General features: G+C 47.0%; 1 protein-coding gene across 1 annotated transcript; it reads left to right on the top strand.

Annotated features, from left to right (window-relative positions):
* LOC148876948 (transmembrane family 220 helix protein) lies at positions 1-24,981 on the top strand. Its single transcript, XM_088965268.1, has 3 exons — positions 1-215; positions 295-621; positions 24,767-24,981. Exons 1-3 carry the CDS (start codon positions 92-94, stop codon positions 24,844-24,846), a joined length of 531 nt encoding a protein of 176 aa, XP_088821394.1. The 5' UTR covers positions 1-91; the 3' UTR covers positions 24,847-24,981.
* The last annotated feature ends 352 nt before the right edge of the window (positions 24,982-25,333 follow it).

The following is a 25,333-nucleotide window of genomic DNA, read 5'->3' as shown; positions in this document are numbered from 1 at the left end:
GGAAAACAAACAACACCTAATATATGTATATATAAACAAAATTACTAGTAGTTGGTTGCCGAAAAGGTTGACTGTTATATGACTGGATGAGATGCCTCGCCAAGCTCCCAACTCCGGGAAGAAAATGGGTAGACCTGCAAGGCTGTTCGCTTCATGCTCCCTGTTATTGGCTTCTCTTTTCGCTTACTCGGCATCAGTTCAACTGGACGACCCAGGTAACCTTCCACTTTGCCTTTGCCTTTGCCTAGATGTTCCTAATTAGTAATTCTTTCTCATTGTTTTTGGTCTCTCTAGATTGGTATTTGTGGCTTCCTCTTTATGCCTGTGCTTCAGTTGTTAATTTGGTTAGCGCCACCTTCAAATCCAAAACAATCAGTCGTCGAATAGCCAAATTTGCTTTCTGCCTTGGAGTATCGTTGCTGTTGAAGGTTGTGATGGAAGCTTATTTACACGGATTAGCTGGATTTTGGTCCTTGGATCTGAGGAAGAGGGTTGTGAGAGAAAAAATGGGGAGCTTTTTTGTTGTAGTTTCCATGTTCCTGCAGTTGGAAGCTTTATCAATTCAGAAAAAAGATCCACTACCAGCAGACAAAGTGGTGGTTCCGACGCATGTTGACTTTGGTGAGTCCTTTTTTTTTCTTTATTTGTACTGTACACACACACATACGTTGCACTTGTGCCCATCCCCATAAATTGTTAGGCTAGTTGAAGCCTAAGCACTTGTCTCCAGTCTCCTTTGATGTTGTGAATTGAACATTAATCTGGTAATAGTAAACAAAATAGTAAAGCCAACACCAAATTTGACTCTCTAGCTCCCCTATTTTGGTAAATATAGGGGAGCAAACCCCAAGTCAATTTCATTCAACAAAAGTATGTTTGATTTATTTGCACTTTTATCCATTAAATAAAACCTTGATTTAGATAAACCAATGCATACATATATGTACCTTCTAAGATAACCCCCCCCTACTTTCAGTATTTACTTTGGCCCAGGCCTACACACATATAAAATATTAATACATACAATATTTTCTATATACGTAATACATGCATAAAAATCATTTTATACATTTGTAACATAAAATATTATATATAAGTTTTGATGAAGGAAAATTTGGCCCGACCTTTTTATTATGAGACACGTGGCAGGAACGACAGCTCAGCAAAAGGGGTCAAGCCTAGGCAGCAACAAGGGCACACTCCGCCGAACTACCATCTTGTAACAGCTCGGGGTAGACTTCGTCGAACTGCCACCTTGTAACAGCTCGGGGTAGACTTCGCCGAACTGACCGCCTTGTAACAGCTCACGATAGACTTCGCCGAACTACCTTGTAACAGCTCGGGGTAGACTTCGCCGAACTGCCACCTTGTAACAGCTCAAGGTAGACTTCGCCGAACTGCCACCATGTAACAGCTCGGGGTAGACTTCGCCGGACTGACCCACCTTGTTACAGTTCGGGATACCTCCGAGCTCAAGACCGCCTCGCTCAGCACTTCGCATCATCTTTCAGGCACCAAAGCCAAACAAGTCGTACCATGCCTGACACTAGGGAATTCCGTGCCCGAGGGCGCCACGCCTGCCTGACTTGGGATCTGACGTTTTGGCAGCAGCACTCTAAACGGCCACCTGCCACCGCCACTGATGCTGCCATTTCCAGTTAGACGGTTAGGCAGTGACGGTTCTGTCTCACCAGAAGGGACGACGGCCGAGTTGACAAGCACCAGAGTAATCATACCCGATCTGACAAGGGCCTCGGGACGAGTACGCGAAGCGACTATAAGAGCCCCCTGCCCCCCAATAAGAGAGGTATGCAAAAACTTTGCGCTATCTGGTATTACCTTGCTTTTGAAAGATTCTAACTTGAGCTTCGGAGCCTCTACACCGGGTTCCCCCCGGAGCTTTCCCATCTCTCCCGTCTCAGGATCCCTGCTACCTCGTTCGAAAGCAAGGCAGCGGACATCTAAGACCAGCCGGATCGCGCACCATCAATTGGCGTCGTCTGTGGGAACACGCTTCGAAAAACCTCCCTCCAAACTTCGATATCCCCTTTCTTCTTTAAAAATCCCAATACTCATGGCCTCCTCCAGCAACACCGGACGCGGCACGGAGACAAACGCCCCCGGGGAGCAACTTCAGGTCCCTATAGTGTGCGTTGGACAGTTCACCATCCCCCTTTCGGCAGATGGGATCCCCATCCTGAACACGCCACAAGCAGTGGCACCCGTAAACCCTCCTACCACAAACGTACCCTTTCATCTCCCCATTGAGACAACTTTCACTGAACCAACTGTCATCCCCCTAGCAGCTAGCCAAGACCGGTTGGAGGACCTGGTGAAGTGCATGCGGGCAATGCAAGCCCAAATGCAACAGTTCCAGCAACACCAGCTTCACCAGCACCAAGTGTTGCACAACATCTCCCAGTATCACTACCAACAGCAGTTCCCCCAACTGCCACTGAACCAACCACTACTTCCACCTCGCCACCCCGCCCCGAGGCCGGTCAAGGCCTCCCCGCAGGATGGGCGCCCCCGCCAGGCGAAGGCCTCCCGGCCCCAAAACCACCCAAACAGCCAGGCCTCGTCCCCAGGCCAAAGAGAGAGAAATGTCATCCCCGCCTCGCAACCCGCGAGTGGGTCGGGAACCTTGCCCGCAAGGTCGGCACCCCGGCGCTCCAAGCCCGAGCTCCCGCTCACCGAAAATCGATTCAGCGCCCTAGCGGCGGACTACCAACACTCCGGGCCCATCGAGGTCGGTAACACGGAGGCCAGCAGCGCCAGCACAAGGCCCGCTCAACGGCGAAGGCGCCGGCGAAGCCACCAGACCGCCACCCGCGCCTTGTCGGAAGTCAGACGCAAAGCCACGAGCTCGAACGAGGTAGGGGCTACCCCGGCTCTCTCCGTTCCTTCCCCCCTTGCATCGGAACTCCTAGCGGTCCCCTTACCCAGAGACTTCAAACTCCCACCTCTGGACAAGTACGACGGGTCCTTCGACCCCAACGACCACGGTGACGCCTTTCAGTCGCAAATGCACCTCGCCAGGGCTAACGAATCATGCATGTGCATGGCCTTTACCACCACCCTCAAGGGGGTAGCCCGCACTTGGTACAAGAACCTGGCCCCCGGGTCAATAAAGTGCTGGGCCCAGTTCGTGCAAGTCTTCACCACGCACTTCATCACCAGCCGACGGTGCCCCAGAACAGAGGAAAGCATCTTCGGAGTGGTCCAAAGAGAAGGAGAGTCTATTCGGGGCTACATCAAGCGGTTCAACGAGGCATGCTTGCAAATACCACGGTTGGACCCCGCAGTGCAGCCCGCAGCGGACAAAAGAGGGGTGACGCACAAAGAGTTCAAATGGCACATGGTGGCCAACCAGCCCGCGACCGTGGCCGAATTCCTCAAACTCGCGGATAAGTTCATGAGGACTGAGGAAGAGATCAACCAACGAACAGAAGGCGGGAACGAGAAAAGAAAGAGAGAAGGCGAGCTCCCCAACCTGGTGAGTAGAAAAAACCCGATCCAGGAGCCGAAGCCGAACCAGTCCTTCCGGGCCCCCTTAGCAGTTCGGACGGACTACACGCCATTGAACACGAGGCGGACAGAGATCTTAATGACGATCAAAGACGCTCCGTACGTTAGGTGGCCACCTCGCCTGAAGGGAAATCCGAACGATAGAAACAAGAATTTGTATTGTAGTTTCCATAGAGACCATGGTCATAGCACCGAACAGTGTAATAACCTCCGCGACGAGATAGAGGAACTCATCCGTCGCGGATACTTGAGAAATTTTGTACAGCACAACAATAACAATAAAGCAGGTCGGCAAGGGGAGCAAGAAAAGGATGCACCCGAGTCTAGCAACAGACCTGCCGAACCGTTGCAGAAGCAGCCTCCAGAAGAGAGGCCAATTCGGGGAACCATCCATGTAATAGTGGGAGGATCCGTAGTAGTGGGGTGTACCTCGGCAGCAGCCCGGACTTCAGTTCGCGAAGTGGCCCTCGAAGAAAGGAACCCCCCAAAGAGGCCAAAGACCGAAGAGCCAATCTTTTTCACGGAGGATGACGCGCGAGGAGTCCACTACCCCCATGATGACGTGCTTGTCATTAAGCTAAGGATTAGCGATTTCGAGGTCACACGTGTGCTCGTAGATTCGGGCAGCTCAGCGGACATCCTCTTCAAATCGGCATTTGACCAGCTACAGTTAAAGAAGAGCGAGCTGAAGCCCGCGAACACTCCCCTGGTAGGTTTCAGCGGAGAGGAAGTTAGGCCCCTCGGGAAAATAATTGTCCCTATGGAAGTCGGCACATGGCCTTGTGCGGTCAGACTCAACCATGATTTCCTAGTAGTCGCGACCCCCTCCCCATACAATGCCATAATAGGGCGGCCGATCACGCATGTCCTACGGGCGGCGGTCTCCACCTACTATTTGGCCATGAAGTTCCCTACGGACTTCGGTATAGGGGTAGCGCGGGGTGACCAACTCGAGTCCCGCAAGTGCTACGTTGCCGCCCTAAAGGGAAAAACCAAGATGGCCGACGACCTCGAGCTGGAGCGACCGGTGGAGCAAGGTGAGGAGCGAGCTTCGCCCACGGAGGAAACAGTCGCAATCCAGGCTTCAGCTACGGACCCAGCTCGCACACTAAGCATCGGAGCTTCCATCGAAGATCCCCTATGAGCCGAACTAGTAAGTTTTTTACTCCAAAATTTAGATATTTTTGCCTGGTCCGCGGCCGACATGCCCGGCATTAGCCCCGGACTGATAATTGTCCCTATGGAGGCCAAAGACCCCCCAAAGAGGCCAAAGACCGAAGAGCCAATCTTTTTCACGGAGGATGACGCGCGAGGAGTCCACTACCCCCATGATGACGTGCTTGTCATTAAGCTAAGGATTAGCGATTTCGAGGTCACACGTGTGCTCGTAGATTCGGGCAGCTCAGCGGACATCCTCTTCAAATCGGCATTTGACCAGCTACAGTTAAAGAAGAGCGAGCTGAAGCCCGCGAACACTCCCCTGGTAGGTTTCAGCGGAGAGGAAGTTAGGCCCCTCGGGAAAATAATTGTCCCTATGGAAGTCGGCACATGGCCTTGTGCGGTCAGACTCAACCATGATTTCCTAGTAGTCGCGACCCCCTCCCCATACAATGCCATAATAGGGCGGCCGATCACGCATGTCCTACGGGCGGCGGTCTCCACCTACTATTTGGCCATGAAGTTCCCTACGGACTTCGGTATAGGGGTAGCGCGGGGCGACCAACTCGAGTCCCGCAAGTGCTACGTTGCCGCCCTAAAGGGAAAAACCAAGATGGCCGACGACCTCGAGCTGGAGCGACCGGTGGAGCAAGGTGAGGAGCGAGCTTCGCCCACGGAGGAAACAGTCGCAATCCAGGCTTCAGCTACGGACCCAGCTCGCACACTAAGCATCGGAGCTTCCATCGAAGATCCCCTATGAGCCGAACTGGTAAGTTTTTTACTCCAAAATTTAGATATTTTTGCCTGGTCCGCGGCCGACATGCCCGGCATTAGCCCCGGACTGATAACTCACAAGCTTAATACTGACCCTGTAGTCAGACCCGTTAGACAGAAGAAACGCAACTTAGCCCCAGAACGCTGGAGAGCGGTCGACGAGGAGGTTGAGAAGCTCCTCGCAGCAAACTTCATAAGGGAAGTCCACTACCCGAGCTGGGTGGCCAACCCGGTGTTGGTAAAAAAGGCAAACGGCAAGTGGCGCATGTGCGTCGACTATACCGACCTGAACCGAGCTTGCCCGAAAGATTGCTTCCCCCTCCCCAGAATTGACCGCCTAGTGGACGCGACCTCGGGAAACGAGTTGATAAGCTTCCTGGACGCCTACTCGGGCTACAACCAAGTTAGGATGGACCCATCCGACGAGGAAAAAACCAGCTTCATTACCAAGTTCGGCCTGTATTGCTACAAAGTCATGCCCTTCGGACTAAAAACGCCGGGGCAACTTTCCAAAGACTTCTAAATAAGCTGTTTCGGCCCCTGATTGGAATGAAGATAGAGTGCTATGTAGACGACATGGTCGTCAAAACTCAGTTTTCACAAGAGTTAATACAAGACTTAGATTCTGTTTTCCAAATCCTACGACACTTTAGCATGAAGTTGAATCCCAACAAGTGTGTCTTCGGCGTCACCTCGGGCAAGTTCCTAGGCTACATTGTCAATCGGCGCGGTATTGAGGCCAACCCGGACAAAGTAAAAGTCGTTCTAGATATGAAACCACCTTGGAAAGTAAAAGAGGTCCAGAGGCTAAACGGCCGCATAGCCGCTCTAAGCCGCTTCTTATCTAAGTCAGCAGACCGCTGCCTACCCTTCTTCAAGACAGTCAAAGGCAAAGGGTTCGAATGGACCTAGGACTGCCAGTTCGCGTTCGACGAACTAAAAGGTTACCTCGCTAGTATACCAACCTTAGCCCGGCCCGAGGTGGGCGAGGTCTTACAACTGTACCTCTCGGCGAGCGACGAGGCGGTCAGTTCGGTACTAATAAAGGAAATAGACCGGGTCCAACGACCCATATATTATGTTAGTAAAATTTTGCAGGGAGCAGAGGCAAGGTACCCAGAGATAGAAAAACTAGCATATGCCCTAGTAATAGCAGCTCGGAAGCTCCGCCCGTACTTCCAGGCTCATACAGTCATCGTCCTAACTGACAAACCTCTCAGACAAGTTTTACTCAAACCTGAAGTCTCCGGTCGACTGACGAAATGGGCCATCGAACTCAGCGAGTACGATCTCCAGTACAAACCGAGAACCGCTATCAAGGCCCAAGCTTTGGCAGATTTTATCGCCGAGTGCACTTTCAGCCACGAAGCCCCACAGGTCGAGCCCGAGGTCCCCATTTACGGCGAACTCGAAGCTCCTGAGCCTATAGAGTTCGAACCCCGTGAAGTAGCATCCAGTGTGGCATCTCTCCTGATCAGGCGAAGAGCAAATTGGGATGAGGAGCCCTGGATCCTTCACATGGATGGTTCCTCGAACCGGCAAGGCAGCGGAGCTGGAATAGTCTTGTGCGGCCCGAGCGGCACAAAAGTAGAGTACGCGCTACGCTTTGAGTTCGCGGCATCCAACAACGAGGCAGAGTACGAAGCGCTAATCGCCGGCCTGAACCTAGCACGAAAGTTGAAGGCAAAACACTTGGTCATCTGCAGCGATTCTCAGCTCGTGGTAAACCAAGTTACCGGCGAGTACGAAGCACGCGATCTCTCCATGATCGCATATTTGGCCAAAGTAAAAGAAGCCCTGCTCAACTTCCGGTCACACATCATCAAGCAAATCCCGAGGTCCGAAAACACTGAGGCCAACGCCCAGTCCCGGTTAGCCAGCACGAGTCACAACAATATGAGAACTATGTACATAGAGGACTTACCTCGGCCTAGTATTCTCGGGGGGACAGAGGAGGTCGCTCCCATCTTAGAAGCAGAGCCGAGCTAGATCGATCCACTCGCGAGCTTCCTGATAGACGGAACCCTCCCTGTAAAACGCAATGCCGCCAAAAGAGTGCACCACCAGGCGGCCAAATATGTCATAATAGACAAACGTTTATACCGACGGTCATACACGCTCCCCTATTTGTGGTGCCTGCGACCTACCGAAGCCGAGTTTGTACTCTGCGACACTCATGAAGGCCTGTGCGGCGGACACTTGGGGGGCAGAGCACTCGCCCAAAAGGCACTTCGACAAGGATACTGCTGGCCAACGATGAAGGCAGAAGCTGTCGAGCTCGTCAGAAAATGCGACAAGTGTCAGAAGCACGCTAACATCCACCATTAACCTGCCTCCGACCTCAAATACCTCGCCAGCCCGTGGCCCTTTGCACAATGGGGCATCGACCTCCTCGGGCCATTCCCACCGGCAGCAGGCGGGCGAAAATTCTTAGTTGTTGCGGTAGATTAATTTACGAAGTGGATAGATGCCGAACTTCTGGCAACTGTTACGGCCCGAAACATACAGAACTTCTTTTGGAAGAACATAGTATGTCGCTTCGGATTACCTCGGGCTCTAATTTCCGACAACGGCAAACAGTTCGAGGACATCAAGTTTCAAGAGTGGTGCCAGGACATGGGGATTCGGCAAAATTTCACGTCAGTCGCGCACCCACAGGCAAACGGTCAAACGGAAATAATGAACAGAGCCATCCTGTGCGGACTGAAAGCACGTCTGGATCGAGCTAAGGGATTGTGGGCCGAAGAGCTACCAAGTGTCTTATGGGCTCACCGAACGACCGAAAAAGCAGCCACGGGAGAAACCCCCTTCAACCTCACCTACGGCACTAAAGTTGTGATCCCAGCGGAAATCGAAATACCAACGTTGCGATTAGAAACATACGACGATCGAACGAACGGAGACGAGTTACGCACCAACCTCGACCTACTGGACGAGGTAAGGGACCTCGCGCACATCCGAACAGCGGCATACCAGCAGCAGGTAGCCCGCTACTACAATAGCAGAGTAAAGCGACGAAGCTTCCGAGTCGGCGACCTGGTCCTCCAGAAAATTATGGTGCCCGAACCCGGCGTCGGCAAGCTTGGACCTAATTGGGAAGGTCCCTATAAAGTAAAAACAACGCTCGGGGGCGCATATGAACTCGAAACCTTGGAAGGCAAACGAGTACCCCGAACGTGGAACATCGTGAACTTGAGGTGATACTACCTATAAACCACCTAGCGAAGTGGACGAAGTCAGGCCATGCCACAAGGCAAGCCGAGGAACTTCAGCACATTATCATCTCGGCAAAAAATCAGTTCGCGGCATAAAAGACCACGGAAATCTAAAAACCCGACAAAGAAACAGCTCAGGGAAGATGAGCAAAGGGAAAAAGACACTCCATTGCAAGAAATAGTACATTGGCAAAAAAAAAAATTTACATGCCCGGAGCTACTTCGTCGCCATCGGAAGGCACTTCAACAACACCCGAAGGCCCTGCCTCTCCTTCAGAGTCCGGCTCGCCATCGGCAGCATTGGCCATCTCCTGAGTTATGCGCGAAGTGGTTATGGCACTTACATCGAGGTCGGGGTATGTATTCCGGATCATCCACCGGCTCAACTTGAACCCCCTCCTGTAAGAGTCCACCATCAGATCGTCAAAACGCGGGGAGGCAATATAGTCTTCAACTGCCTTCTTCTTCGCATCTTCAATGCCTTGGGAGAAAATCTGTGTTCTCTCCCTAATGTCCTCCTGAAGATACTCGACTTGATGCTGCAAATCCAACTTCAAGTCCGCCATGTGCTTGACAACTACCCCCATGGCCTCGGCGTCACGCTGAGACCTCGCCTATCTGGCCATCGCGACGCGAGCAGCCTTCTCAGCAGCGTAAGCAGTCGCCTCAGCAGCCCGGGTATTTGCCTCTGCAGCACGGAAGGCTTCTTCATCCGCATGAGCAGCAGCCTCAGCAGCTCGCGCCTATCGCGAGCTCCTCTCCACTTGGGCAGCCAAGGCATGAATTGAAGAATTCACCTACCAAAAGAAACAAGTGAGCATATAACAGTAGAAGCAACAGAATAAAAAAGGAAGACGGAATCTCACTTACCACCATGGCATGTGTTACGGCGCGGCAAGCGACCTGATTCAAGGGAAGATCGGTCCACGCCGCGACCTCCTCGGGGAAAGTAGCATCCCTACTCTTTTGAAGAGCGTAGTTCGGCATCAACACGCTCCTAAACTCTCCTTGAGCTCCCGAGCCTGAGGGCCCAACCCGCATATGAGCAGACCCGGAGTGAGGAGCACTTGAGTACGTAGGAGTGCCCGTATGAGTGGTTTCAGCGAAAGGTGCCCCGGCAGTCTCGTGCACCGGTGGAGTCACTTCGGGCTCCCTGGGCAGATCCTCTGTCGTATGATCCTGGGCTTGGGGCTCCTCATCCAGGGGCAGCTCGGTACGAGTTCGCTTGGCGACCCGCTTCCTCCTCTTCATACCTTGGAACAAACGCCCGCCGCGAGTTCTCTCCGCATCCATCACACCTGCAGAACGAGTTCGACATCAGAAAAAATGAAGGAACAGAGCAAGCAAGAAACCGCATAGCCAGAAACCTACCCGAACTCAGGCCGGCTACAAAAAGCTTAGCCTCCGTTAAGTAGTGGTGGCACTTTAAGCCTTGCCGTGCCCACTGCCGGAGACCCTTCACCGTCTCTTTATCAAGAGTTATGCCCAATTCGGGAGCGGCCTCACCCCACCCGGTCTGAAAGGGCCATCCTTGTGCACTTCGCACGCCGAAATAGTCCCGCTTCCACGCCGGGACCTTGTTAGGGAGATCGTGCAGAAGCTTAAAACCCTGGCGATGAGTAAGGTAATACGCCCGTCTCCCCCCAGGAAGAGGACCCGCCTGTCTTTTGAGCATCAAGATAGAGGAGAATATCTCTAAGTCCAAGGGGAAATTCTGCTCGTAAAAAAAGGATATCGTCCCCACCAGGTTCCGAATAAAGTTCGGATGAAGCTGGTCAATGGTGACACCGAAGTGGTTTATGACTTAGACGAGGAGGGGATGGAAAGGAAGTCGCAACCCTGCGGCGAGCTGCTCTCGAAAAATCACGATCTCGTCGGGACCGTGTTCCCAAGGAAAGCTACCCGAAGGAATGAAATATGCGTACCCCCCAGGAAGATTGTAGGATAGAAGTATGGATTGAAGCCCCTCATGCGTCATGGTCGAAGGACCAAACCTGTCTAGCATCCAACCTTGACGGGAGGTAGACGCCAAACTGCCCGAAGCAACTCAGCCCACTAGTTCATAGTCTTCAAGCTCCACCTCGGGGTCACTGAGGCAGTCTGGGGACACAGCTCGGTTGGTGGAACCTACGTCGGCCCTACTCGAAGAATCGTCTGAGCTATCAAAGCTAGACATTGGGGAAAAGATAGATTCAAGAAAGTACTCACCGGAAAGTTTGAAGAACAAGCTAAAGAACCGTGAAGACTGTATAACCAGCCTTGACGCGAGCTGGAAGAGAGACGCGAGTTGGAAGGTTGGACGCGAACTCGATAGACAACCGCGGAAGTGACAAACCAACCGGGGTCCCCCACTATTTATAGCTACAGTAACCAAGAATCGACCGTGCAGACTGAAGACGATCTGACGGCCCACGTTCTTACCAACCGCGCAACCCTTAAAGTCGAGACGTGATTGGCGCACGTCTTTCCAAAAAAAGCGAAACGTCAGCACGTCTTTTTGAAACCGACATCGCTTCGACACGCGTCTCTTCGAATCTGACGCGTCGCACGTCTCCCTGACAGTCGACGGCATACGTACAGCAGTGGCGTGCCTCTTTGAAATGACCCGCTGTCACGTCCCAGCGGCGCGAGTTGGTTTGAAATTTAAAACGCACGGTCACAACCACCAGCGTTTTTGAGTAAGGCACGTTTCCAGCCTTCTCGAAAACCGAAAAAACCCTAGCAAAAGCGTCTCGTACAGTGAAGGTTTGGAGGACGGGACAAATCTACAACCACCTCGTGAAAACTCCCCGCACCATGGCAAGACCCTCGGCGCAAGGAGTGGGGGGCAATTGATGAAGGAAAATTTGGCCCGACCTCTTTATTATGAGACACGTGGCAAGAACGACAGCTCGGCAAATGGGGTCAAGCCTAGGCGGCAACAAGGGCACACTCCGCCGAACTACCATCTTGTAACAGCTCGGGGTAGACTTCGCCGAACTGACCACCTTGTAACAGCTCGGGATAGACTTCGCCGAACTACCTTGTAACAGCTCGGGGTAGACTTCGCCGAACTGCCACCTTGTAACAGCTCGGGGTAGACTTCGCCGAACTGCCACCTTGTAACAGCTCGGGGTAGACTTCACCGAACTGCCACCTTGTAACAGCTCGGGGTAGACTTCACCGAACTGACCCACCTTGTTATAGTTCGGGATACCTCCGAGCTCAAGATCGCCTCGCTCAGCACTTCGCATCATCTTCCAGGCACCAAAGCCAAACAAGTCGTACCATGCCTGGCACCAGGGAATTCCGTGCCCGAGGGCGCCACGCCTGACTGACTTGGGATCTGACGTTTTGGCAGCAGCACTCTAAACGACCACCTGCCACCGCCACTGACGCCGCCATTTCCAGTTAGACGGTTAGGCAGTGACGGTTCTGTCTCAGCAGAAGGGACGACGGCCGAGTTGACAAGCGCCAGAGTAATCATACCCGATCTGACAAGGGCCTCGGAACGAGTACGTGAAGCGACTATAAGAGCCCTTGCCCCTCGATAATAGAGGTATGCAAAAACTTTGCGCTATCTGGTATTTCCTTGCTTTTGAAAGATTCTAACTTGAGCTTCGGAGCCTCTACACCGGGTTCCCCCCGGAGCTTTCCCATCTCTCCCGTCTCAGGATCCCTGCTACCTCGTTCGAAAGCAAGGCAGCGGACAGCTAAGACCAGCCGGATCACGCTCCATCAAGTTTCATTTATAATATTTTATATATATAAAATATAACACAAATAATACTTATAAATATACATAAATAATATAAATATAAATATATGTCGGTTAGGCTTAAAGTGTTGAGCTCAGGCCCAATCATTGGGTTGGGCCTGAACACACACAAAAAAAAAAAAAACTAGGCTTAAGCCTATAATTCTCAGGCGGTGCTGGGCAGGCTGAAAATGCTCACCTCTTTATACTAGACCGATAAGGTTACCTCCTTTACAACTATCCAACCCATACTGAGTTGGACATAATTAAGGAAGCCCGAAGCCCGTTCAGTGATGATTGCATTTCCCATGGGATGTGTGTATCACAAGAATCCAGATTAACTGCAGTAACTGTTTTTTAACCTCAAACTTTACTTCAGGTGGAAGGTCAATTACCTTATAAAATGTTATTAGCGGGGACCCGTGTGGTGCATGGTATTGCTTAAGCAAAAGCTAAATAATAGGAATGATCATTTATTAAAACACCCCTTATAGTTTCATGGATTTACTAAAATTTATTCTATAGTTTTTATTTTACTAGAACACCACTTATAATTTGCTATGGATTTAACCAATTTTTTATTAGATGACAGTGGAAAATGACAGTATTTACCCCAATGCTCATTTAAATAAATTTTATCAAAAGAAAATAAAAATAAAAATACCATTTTTGCCCCTAATAAGACATGGACAACCACTCTATTGGCTATATTTGGTCAATTTTGTTTTTTGTACAAAAAAGTGATAAGGGTATTTTTGGAATAAAAAATCATCCCTCTAATGGAAAAACAAACACTCCTTAATGAAAGGTTGATTAAGTAAATAAGCTATAAAATATATGAGATATTTTATTAAAATTAAAACTATAAGGTAGGTTTAAGTAAATATGTAAAACTCTAAGGTGTGTTCAACTAAATGACCCTAATAGAAACGCATAAGAGTATACAACTATTTTATATTTTCAATTTTTTAAATAAGTAAAAATTATTCAAATTTTATATACTATTTTTAATAATGTTTTTTTGTAATACAAAAATAACAATAATTAATTTCAGATAAGCTTATTCATTAAATTGATGAAATCGACCAACCCGATCAACTTGACCTAACCATATTGGATCAGTTTTGCTTTGGCCATTTGTGAATCAACCAAAATTGGATGACTTGACCATCGATATATATTAATAATTTATATTTTAAATATAATTTTTAATATAGAAAAGTGGGAAATTTCTCATATTTCTTAGTCTAAAATGTTTTATATCATAAATTTTATTTTTAAATTTATTTTTTAACAATTGCATTGTAATTTTTAAAATTTAAATTTAATTTTCAAGTTTTAAATCTTTTGAACCAACTAACCAAACCAAAAAGTCAACCCAAACTTATGCAACTTGAGTGAGTCGATTTTCACAAATGATCAGTTGGTTTCAACTGACCATATCAATTTGATTGGCAAAACAACCTACAACCGAACCGAACCAACTCAAGAACCTCATAATTTCAGATAAATAAATAGTCTCATCTTTGATAAATAACAATATTTAAATCTCCAATAATTGTTGAAATTTTATAGCAAAAATAAACAATTATTGAAAAATATATTGATAATGAACAAATACAATAATTACAAAAATACAATAAGTACTAAAAATATATTAAATTATTCAATAAATAGTATAATCTCAGATAAAAGTATAATCTCTAATAAATATTAATCAATAAGTTATATAAAAAATACAAAAAGTACAATAAACAAAATTTAAAAATTTCAATAATAGTATTTTAATCTCCAAAAATTATTGAAAGTTTTTTGATAAATAACAAAACAAAAACTAATTTGTACATAATTATTGAAAATAAATTTATCACAAAAAAGAATAAATAATTACAGAAATATAATAAATATTAATATTTGATATATAATTATATAATAAATATAAATTATGAGTTTAAAATTATTATTAATAAATAATATTTTATGAAAGTTATTTTCTCGAATTATTAATTGATATAAATAGAATTAGTTACTTACAATATTATGAAAAAAATTAAATTATTATTAAAGTTATTATTAATAAATATTTAGTTACTTAACTACTTAAATAATCTGTAAAATATTTAAATTTTAAAATATAAATTACTTATTGAATATAATAATCCATAAAATTATAATTTATACTATTATTACATAATTTTATTTTGTAAGATATTGAATTACTATTAACTTCAATATTATGCTATAATTATTTTTCTACTTTTAAGAAACTTTTTAAATTTATTACATAATTTCGTTATTTTAACTATTTAAAATCTAGTAATGTTAAATATTTAGTTATTTAAATGTTTAAATAATATGTAAAAGGTTTATAATTTTTTGTTATTTACTGAATTTAATAATCCATTAAATTATAATTTATACTATTAATACATAATTTCATTGTTAAATTTGTAAGATATTAAATTATTATTAATTTCAATATTATGTTATAATTATTTTTCTACTTTTAAGAATTTATTTAAATTTATTACATATTTTCGTTATTTTGACTATTTAAAATCTAGTTATGTAAAATATTTAAATTTTTTTGTTATTTGAATTTTATTTATTTTAATCTATTACATATTTCTAAATATTTTTTTATATAGTTATTTATATATTTATAATATTTGTTATTTATGAAATTTATTTATTGAAATATTTAAATAAGATTTTCTTTTTTAATGTTAAGTTTTTATTATTTGAATAACATTTAAATTGATAATCCGGAAAAACAGAATTTAAAGTGTTAGTACATAATTTCCTGATATATAATTTTGTTAGAGTATTTAAATAATTCTTAAATTTTTTAATCCAAAATTTCTTTAGATAGATATAGATGAAAAGTTGGGGAGAGGATAAATAGGAATTAGAGATAATTTAGGAGAGAAACTCTCTACTAAATTAGAGATAGTTTTTTAGATAAATAGGAAGTAGATATAATTTAGAAGATAAATAGGAATTAGAGATAATTTTGGAGAAAGTGGGAGATAGTGGGGAGGTAGTTTAGGAAAAATTTTAGGAGAAGAGATTATTTAGGTTATTAGGAAAGTGCATCTCATTGGTTTTTTGAAAAATGACATGGAATAAAAAAAATCAAAAAATCAAAAAAAGGAGAAAATTTCTTGACCGCTTTGGGTTAGATACTCTGAGTTTGAATGTTTGAACTATTACATTCTGTTTGAGCGTTTGAACGCTTGTCATCAAATACTCTGAGTTTGAATGTCAAGGTATCAATGACTATTACGTTCTGTTTGAGCGTTCAAGATTCTGAGGTCTGAATGTCTATTGGCAAATACTCTAGGTCTGAACATCAAGTCATCAATGACTATTGCGTTCTGTCTAAGCATCCAAGAGTTTGAGATATGAGTGTCTGTTGTCAGATACTCTGGATTTGAATGACAAGTCATCAGTGAATTACGTTCTATCCAAGCATCCAAGAGTTCGAGATCTGAATGTCTGTCGTCGAATACTCTAGGTCTAAACATTAAGTCATTAGGGACTGTTATGTTCTGTTTGAGAATCTAAGGATCTGAACGTCTGTTGTTCGATATTCTGGGACTAGACGTCAAGTTGTCGATGACTATTACAACGAAAGGCTAACATCAATTGCAATTTATTGTTTAGGTGGATTAGAATGTGATGAAGGAAGATTTGGCCCGACCTCACTGTTACGCGACACGTGGCAGAAACAATAGCTCGGCAAAAGGGCCAAGCCTAAGGCGTGAACAAGGGGACACCAGCGGAGAGAACTCCCTACGGGGGGCCCGAACTCACCCTTGGCCCAAAACCAGAGTAATCCGAACTGGCCAACCTTGTAATAGCTCAGGATATACCTCGCCAAACTGGCCAACCTTGTAAACAGCTCGGGATATACCTCGCCGAACTGGCCAACCTTGTAACAGCTCGGGATATACCTCGCCGAACTGACCAAGCTTGTAACAGCTCGGGATACACCTCGCCGAACTGACCCACCCTATACATACCTCCGAACTCAAGACTTCGCCTCGCTCACCACTCCGCATCACCTTCTGGGCACCAAAACCAAACAAGTCGTACCATGCCTGACACTGAGGAAGTCCGTGCCCAAGGGCGCCGCACCTGATTGACTTGGGATCTAACGCTTGGCGGCCGCACTCTAAACGGCCACCTGCCACCGCCACTGACACCGCCATCTCCAGTTAGAGAGACGGTTAGGCAGTGACGGTTCTGTCCTAGCAGAAATGATGACGGCCGAATTGACAAGCGCAAGGGTAATCATACCCGACCTGACAAGGGCCTCAGAGCGAGTGCGCGAAGTGATTATAAGAGCCCCCTGCCCCCAACAAAGAAGGTATGCAAACTTTGCGCTATCTGGTGTTATCTTGCTTTTGAAGGATTCTAACTTGAGCTTCAGAACCGCTACTCCGGGTTCCCCCCGGAGCCTCCTCATCTCCTCCGTTTTGGGTTCCCTGCTACCCCGTTCAGAAGCAAGGTCGTTGACAGCTAAGACCGGCCGGATCGCGGTTCATCAATTGGCGCCGTCTGTGGGAACGCTTCAAAAGGCCTCCCTCCAAACTTCCATAACCCCTTTTCTTCAAAAAACCCAACACTCATGGCCTCCTCCAGCAACGCCGGACGTGGCACGGAGACAAACACCACCGGGGAACAACTTCAAGTCCCTGTGGTGTGCATTAGACAGTTCACCATCCCCCTTTCGGTGGATGGGATCCCTAGCTTGAACGCGCCACAAGCAGTGGCGCCCGTAAACCTTCCTACCACAAGCATCCCCTTTCCTCCCCCTATTGAGACCACCTCGGAAAGTAAAAGAAGTTCAGAGGCTAAACGGCCGCATAGCCGCTCTAAGCCGCTTCATGTCCAAATCAGCGGACCGCTGCCTACCTTTCTTCAAAGCAATCAAAGGCAAAGGGTTCGAGTGGACCCAGGACTGCCAGATCGCGTTTGACGAGCTAAAAGGTTACCTCGCTAGTGTGCCGACCTTAGCCTGGCCCAAGGTGGGCGAGGTCTTAGAACTGTACCTCTTGGCAAGCGACGAGGTGGTCAGTTCGGTACTAATAAAAGAAACAGACCGGGTCCAGCGACCCATCTATTATGTTAGTAAAATTTTGCAGGGAGTAGAGACAAGGTACCCACAGATAGAAAAGCTAGCATACGCACTGGTGACAACAGCTCGGAAACTCCGCCCATACTTCCAGGCTCACACCGTCATCGTCTTGATTGACAAACCTCTAAGACAAGTTTTACTCAAACCCGAGGTTTTCGATCGACTAACGAAATGGGCCATCGAACTCAGCGAGTACGACCTCCGGTACAAGCCAAGAACTGCTATTAAGGCCCAAGCTTTGGCAGATTTTATCATCGAGTGCACTTTCAGCCACGAAGCCCTACAGGTCGAGCCCGAGGTCCCCAGTTCGGGCAAACCCGGAACTCCCGAGCCAATAGAGTTTGAACCCCGTGAAGTAGCAGCCAGTGTGGCATCTCTCCTGGTCAGGCGAAACGCGGACTGGGATGAGGAGCCCTGGATCCTTCACGTGGATGGTTCCTTGAACCGGCAAGGCAGCGGAGCTGGAATAGTCTTATGCGGCCCGGGCGGCACAAAATTAGAATACGCACTACGCTTTGAGTTTGCGGCATCCAACAACGAGGCAGAGTACGAAGCAGTGATAGCTGGGCTGGACCTAGCGCGAAAGGTAAAGGCAAAACACTTGGTCATCTGCAGCGATTCCCAGCTCGTGGTCAACCAAGTTACAGGCGAGTATGAAGCACGCGAGCTCTCCATGATCGCATATTTGGCGAAAGTAAAAGAGGCCCTGCTCAACTTCGAGTCACATTTCATCAGACAAATCTCGAGGTCAGAGAACACTGAGGCCGACGCTCTGTCTCGGTTATCCAGCACAAGTCACAACAACATGAGAACTGTGTACATAGAGGACTTACCTCGGCCTAGTATTCTCGGGGGGACAGAGGAGGTCGCTCCCGTCTTGGAAGCAGAGCCGAGCTGGATCGACCCACTCGCGAGCTTCTTGATAGACGGAACCCTCCCTGCAGAACGCAATGTGGCCAAGAGGATGCAACGGCAGGCAGCCAAATACGTCATAATAGACGAACGGTTATACCGACTGTCCTACACGCTCCCCTACTTGCGTTGCCCGCAACCTGCCGAAGCCGAGTTCGTACTCCGCGACACTCATGAAGGCCTATGCGGCGGACACTTGGGGGGCAGAGCACTAGCCCAAAAAGCACTTCGACAAGGATACTACTGGCCAACGATGAAGGCAGAAGTTGTCGAGCTCGTCAGAAAATGTGACAAGTGTCAGAAGCACGCCAATATCCACCGTCAAACTGCCTCCGACCTCAAATACCTCGCCAGCCCGTGGCCCTTTGCACAATGGGGCATCGACCTCCTGGGGCCATTCCCACCAGCAACAGGTGGAAGAAAATTCCTAGTTGTTGTAGTAGATTACTTTACGAAGTGGATAGAAGCCGAACCTCTGGCAACTGTTACGGCCCGAAACATACAAAACTTCTTTTGGAAAAACATAGTATGTCATTTCGGGTTGCCTCGGGTACTAATCTCCGACAACGGCAAGCAGTTCAAGGATATCAAGTTCCAAGAGTGGTGCCAGAACATGGGGATTCGGCAAAACTTCACATCAGTCGCGCACCCGCAGGCAAACGGTCAGACGGAAGTAATGAACAGAGCCATCCTGCGCGGACTGAAAGCACGTCTGGATCGAGCTAAGGGATTGTGGGCCGAAGAGCTACCAAGTGTCTTATGGGCTCACCAAACTACAGAAAAAACTGGCACGGGAGAAACCCCCTTCAACCTCACCTACGGCACTGAAGCAGTGATCCCGACGGAAATCGAAGTACCAACATTGCGACTAGAAACATACGACGATCGGACGAACGGAGATGAGTTACGTACCAACCTTGACCTATTGGACGAGGTAAGGGACCTCGGGCACATCCGAACAGTGGCATACCAGCAGCAGGTAGCTCGCTACTACAATACCAGAGTAAAGCAACGAAGCTTCCGAGTCGGTGACCTGGTCCTTCGTAAGATTATGGTGCCCGAACCCAGCGTGGGCAAACTTGGACCAAACTGGGAAGGGCCCCATAAAGTAAAAAGAGCGCTCGGGGGGGCATACGAACTCGAAACCTTGGAAGGCAAACAAGTACCTCGAGCATGGAACATCATGAACTTAAGGCGATACTACCTATAAACCGCCAAGCGAAGTGGACGAAATCTGGTCCTATGTGCCACAATGCAGAGCCAAGAGGAACCTCGGCGTAAACAAGCAAAGAAGTCGAGCATAATATCAGCTCGGCAAAAAATCAGTTCGCTACAAAAAGCCTTCGCGACAAAACAGGTCGTAGAAGTATAATAACCCGGACAAGAAAGTGGCATATTCAGTTCGACAAAGAATCAGTTCGGGGAAAAGGAACACTTGGGCAAAAAGATTATCTATTATGTTGCAAGAAACAGGAGTACATTGGCCATCAGAAGGGACTTACAAAAAAAAAGGTTGTTACATGCCCGAAGCTACTTCTTCGCCATCAGAAGGCACTTCAACAACACCCGAAGGCCCTGCCTCTCCTTCAGAGTCCGGCTCGCCATCGGCAGCATTGGCCATCTCCTGAGTTATACGCGAAGTGGATATGGCACTAACATCGAAGTCGGGGTACGTATTCCGGATCATCCACCTGCTCAGTTTGAACCCCCTCCTGTAAGAATCCACCATCAGATCGTCAAAACGCGGAGAGGCAATGTAGTCTTCAACGGCCTTCTTCTTGGCGTCTTCAATGCCTTGGGAAAAAATCTGTGTTCTCTCCCTGATGTCCTCCTGAAGATATTCGACTTGATGCTGCAAATCCAACTTCAAATCCGCCATATGCTTGACAACTACCCCCATGGCCTCGGCGTCACGCTGAGACCTTCGGCAGCATAAGCGGCCACCTCAGCAGCCCGGGTATTCGCCTCTGCAGCACAGAAAGCTTCTTTAGCGGCATCTAACTTACCACCATAGCATGTGTTACGGCGCGGCAGGCGACCTGATTCAAGGGAAGATCGGTCCACGCCGCGATCTCCTCAGGGAAAGTCGCCTCCCTACTCTTCTGAAGAGCGTAGTCCGGCGTCAACACGCTCCTGAACTCCCCTTGAGCTCCCGAGCCCGAGGGCCCAACCCGCGTATGAGCGGACCCAGAGTGAACAGGAGCACTTGAGTATGCAGGAACGCCCGTATGAGTGGTCTTAGCGTAAGGCGCCCCGGCAGTTTTGTGCATCAGTGGAGTCACCTCAGGCTCCCTGGGCAGATCCTCCGGCGTGTGGTCTGGAACCTGGGGCTCCTCATCCAAGGGCAGCTCGGTACGAGTTCGCTTGGCGACCCACTTCCTCCTCTTCATACCTTGGAACAGACGCCCCCCACGAGTTCTCTCTGCGTCCATCACACCTGCAAAAACGAGTTCGACATCAGAAAAAATGAAAGAACAAAGCAAGCAAGAAACCGCATAGCTAGAAACCTACCCGAACTCAGGCCGGCCGCAATAAGCTTGGCCTCCGTTAAGTAGTGATGGCACTTTAAACCTTGTCGTGCCCATTGTCGGAGGCCCTTCACCGTCTCTTTATCAAGAGTAACACCTAAATCAGGAGCGACCTCACCCCACCCGATCCGAAAGGGCCATCCTTGTGCACTTCGCACACCGAAATAGTCCCGCTTCCACGCCGGGACCTTATTAGGAAGATCGTGCAGAAGCTTAAAACCCTGGCGAGGAGAAAGGTAATACGCCCGTCTTCCCCCAGGAAGAGAACCCGTCTGTATCTTGAGCATCAAGATAGAGGAGAATATCTCTAAGTCCAAGGGGAAATTCTGCTCGCAAAAAAGGGAAACTGTCCCCACCAGGTTCCGAATAGAGTTCGGATGAAGTTGGCCAATGGTGACACCGAAGTGGTTTATGACTTCGACGAGAAGGGGGTGGAAAGGAAGTCGCAACCCCGCAGCGAGCTACTCTCAAAAAATCACGATCTCATCAGGATCGTGTTCCCAAGGAAAGCTACCCGAAGGAATAAAATATGTATACCCCCAGGAAGGTTGTAAGACATAAGTATGGATTGAAGCCCCTCAGGCGTTATGCTCGAGGGACCAAACATGTCTAGCATCCGACCTCGGCGAGAGGTAGACGCCAAACTGCCCGAAGCGGCTCGGCCTACTGGTTCATAGTCCTCGAGTTCCACCTCAGGATCACTGAGGCAGTCGGGGGACACGGCTCGGTTGGTAGAACCTACGTCGGCCCTACTTGAAGAGTTGTCTGAGCTATCAAAGCTAGACATTGAGGAAAAGGTGAATTTAGGAAGGTACTCACCGGAAGAAAGTTTTGAAGGCTCCGGAGACGGGAACAAGCCAAAGAACCTTGAAGGCTATGTAACCAGCCTTGACGCGAACTGAAAAGTTGGACGCGAGCTCAGTAGACAAACCGCAGAAGTGACAAATCGACTGGGGTCCCCCATTATTTATAGCTACAGTAACCAATAATCGACCGTGCAGATTAAAGATGATCCGACGGCCCACGTTTTTGCTGACCGCACGTCCCATAAGGTCGAGACGTGATTGGCACACGTCTTTCCGAAAAGAGCGAAACGTCAGCGCATGCCTTTTTGAAACCAACGGCGTGCCGACACGCATCTTTCTGAAACTGATGCGCCGCACGTCTCCCTGACAGCCGCCCGCGCATGTACAGCAGTGGCACGCCTTTTTGAATGACCCGCTGTCACGTCCCAGCAGCGTGAATTTTTGAAATTTAAAACACACACTATCACAACCATCAGCATTCATGAGTAGGCACATTTCCAGCCTTCTCGAAAACCGAAGAACCCTGGCAAAAGCAACTCGCGCAGTCAAGATTCGAAGGACGGGACAAATCCACCTACTACCTCGCAAAACTCCCCGCACCAAGGCAAGACCCTTGGCACGAGGAGTGGGGGGCAATTGATGAAGGAAGATTTGGCCCGACCTCACTGTTACGCAACACGTGGCAGAAACAACAGATCGGCAAAAGGGCCAAGCCTAAGGCATGAACAAGGGGACACCAGCGGACTGAACTCCCTACGGGGGGCCTGAACTCACCCTTGGCCCAAAACCAGAGTAATCCGAACTGGCCAACCATGTAATAGCTCGGGATATACCTCGCCGAACTGGCCAACCTTGTAAACAGCTCGAGATATACCTCGCCGAACTGGCCAACCTTGCAACAGCTCGGGATATACCTCGCCGAACTGACCAAGCTTGTAACAGCTCGGGATACACCTCGCCGAACTGACCCACCCTATACATACCTCCAAACTCAAGACTTCACCTCGCTCACCACTCCGCATCACCTTCTGGGCACCAAAACCAAACAAGTCGTACCATGCCTGACATTGAGGAAGTCCGTGCTCGAGGACGCCGCACCTGACTGACTTGGGACCTGACGCTTGACGGCCGCACTCTAAACGGCCACCTGCCACCGCCACTGACACCGCCATCTCTAGTTAGAGAGACGGTTAGGCAATGATGGTTTTGTCCTAGCAGAAAGGACGACGGACGAATTGACAAGCGCATGGGTAATCATACCCGACCTGACAAGGGCCTCGGAGCGAGTGCGCGAAGTGATTATAAGAGCCCCCTGCCCCCAACAAAGAAGGTATGCAAACTTTGCGCTATCTGGTGTTATCTTGCTTTTGAAGGATTCTAACTTGAGCTTCGGAGCCGCTACACCGGGTTCCCCCTGGAGCCTCCTCATCTCCTCTGTTTCAGGTTCCCTGCTACCCCGTTCAGAAGTAAGGTCGTTGACAGCTAAGACCGGCCGGATCGTGCTTCATCAGAATGATTAGAATGCTTGAAATTTGAGTTTGATTTGAGAGGTGGTGGCTTGAAAGTCAATTCTGAGCTAAAGGGTATTTCTGGGTCTTTTTCAAAATTAATATTCTCTTTCATTTGGTGTTGCTTTAATGGTGGTGTTGTTCTTGCCTTAACAACTTTCTATTGAATGAGATTTTCAACTGGGTTCAGTACGGAATTAACATAGTGGCTCCTATCTCGAGTGTTTTGGGTTGGCCTAAGTGTCTTTAGCTCTAGACCAAGTGAACCACAAGTCATTATAGGGTTGTTAACCTCGTCAAATGGTGAAGTTGGGTAGTATGATTCTGTAATTCCACTGGTCGACAAGAGAAAAATGACTCAAAAGATTCTTCTATAGGTACTCCTGAACATTGTCTTTCTCATCATAGTTATAGTCTTCGTCATCATCATTATGATCTAGATTGCTTTCATCAGATTCTATTCAATCAACTTCAACGTCATTGTCCTTGCAATTTTGGCATCTGTGATTTGAATGAAAGATTCCAAGCTAGAAGTGACTAAATCATCTTCAGAGACCAATGATCGCTTGGCTTCCCTTGTTTCTTCTTCTAAATTTGTATCTTTAGAGATGGCCAAACGTTCACAATTTTGCACCTTGTTTTGCATCGCTAGTTGCCAAACAAAAAGATTGTAAAATAAAACTAAAACCAAATCCTCCATTTCATGCACCTGAATCGGAGGTGTCATAGTTTGCAACGGGTATTATTGCATTTACGTTGCAACCAAACACATCCAAAGGCTCAATTTAGAAGGAGTACAAATGCAAATATGTACTTACAAGTACACATAAAATAATACAAAATACATGGTTTTGCTTTTACATTCTGCATAATTATATTTGTACTCCTTCCAAGCTGAGCCTAAGGCTGCGTTTGGAAACAATGCAAATATGTAGAGTGTAAAACTGTTCATATAAATTGCAAAGTTGGATTAGTTTTGCATTGACAAATTTACCTTTTTACCAAACAGACTTTTAGTTGTAATAGATACAAACACGAATTCCAATAAAGCATATTTTTTTTATCAAAAAACCCACTTGAATGCAAATTTACTTCTTTTTTATTGATGTTATTTTTACATCTTATTGTTAATATAAATATGCATTAATCTGTCATTTGTGAATGCAAAAATATAATGTTACCTAATACAGACAAATGAACCACAGTGCAAATTTACCCTGAACTGGAATTTACACTCTATTTGTATCATTTCCAAATGCAACCTAAAAAACAAACATAACAAAGGCAAACCTGAATCTAATCTAATCTTGATCAAATATCTTATTGCTTTCTTTACGTAAAAAGGAAAATCTCATTACTTTAGCCTAAGTGAAGAAATTAATGTGCTAACGTTGCTATGACTTTGTATTGTGCTGATCATGTATCTGACAATGATGATATATATATGCTTGATATTAGGGATGGCAATTTTGGTAGCTGTAAGTTACGTCCTATCCTTCGTTTTCTTTGTGTTCGTTAAAGAAGACATGGAGCTGTGAACGGAGGTATCCTTTTATGCGGTTAACTTATGCCATTTTACCCTAACTAGATTATACCTCTATATATACAGATTGCAATGCTTATTTTCTATCAATGTTGTTTATTGATGTATTAGTGTATAGACAGCTTTGACCTTTTTGTGTTTGGCATAATTGCTGTTTTCACCTGAAATATTATTGATCAATTCAAATTATTTTATTTTTTCTTTTTTGGCTCAACAAAACAAAATTTATTCCAACAATAAAATAACTTACAATATAGCTCCTCATTTTGGAAGCATGCAAAAAATATTTTTCAACCAATCCAGTGCTTAACCTATTTACGAGAATACAAATTGTTTTTTTTTTTTTTTTTGTTACTGCAAGGGCTACACAAGGAATCTGGATCTCCTACCCACAGGACATTACAGTTGTACATAGAGAACATCTCCCCATAAATGATGACATGTAAATACAAAGATGATTCCAGTGTACATCTCTCCTATGA

This window comes from Nelumbo lutea, chromosome 1, assembly GCF_056320005.1.
Source record: "Nelumbo lutea isolate HS-2025 chromosome 1, American lotus-T2T, whole genome shotgun sequence".
Classification (NCBI taxonomy): domain Eukaryota; kingdom Viridiplantae; phylum Streptophyta; class Magnoliopsida; order Proteales; family Nelumbonaceae; genus Nelumbo; species Nelumbo lutea.
Note: the sequence above shows the minus strand (reverse complement) of the source record. Positions and strands in the feature narration are given on the sequence as shown.

Bases quoted from the DNA above. Each gene is read 5' to 3' on its own strand.
- LOC148876948 (XM_088965268.1), top strand. From the start codon at position 92: ATGCCTCGCCAAGCTCCCAACTCCGGGAAGAAAATGGGTAGACCTGCA. The intron at 216-294 runs GTAACCTTCCAC...TGGTCTCTCTAG, and splicing joins AGTTCAACTGGACGACCCAG to ATTGGTATTTGTGGCTTCCT. The intron at 622-24,766 runs GTGAGTCCTTTT...GCTTGATATTAG, and splicing joins TCCGACGCATGTTGACTTTG to GGATGGCAATTTTGGTAGCT.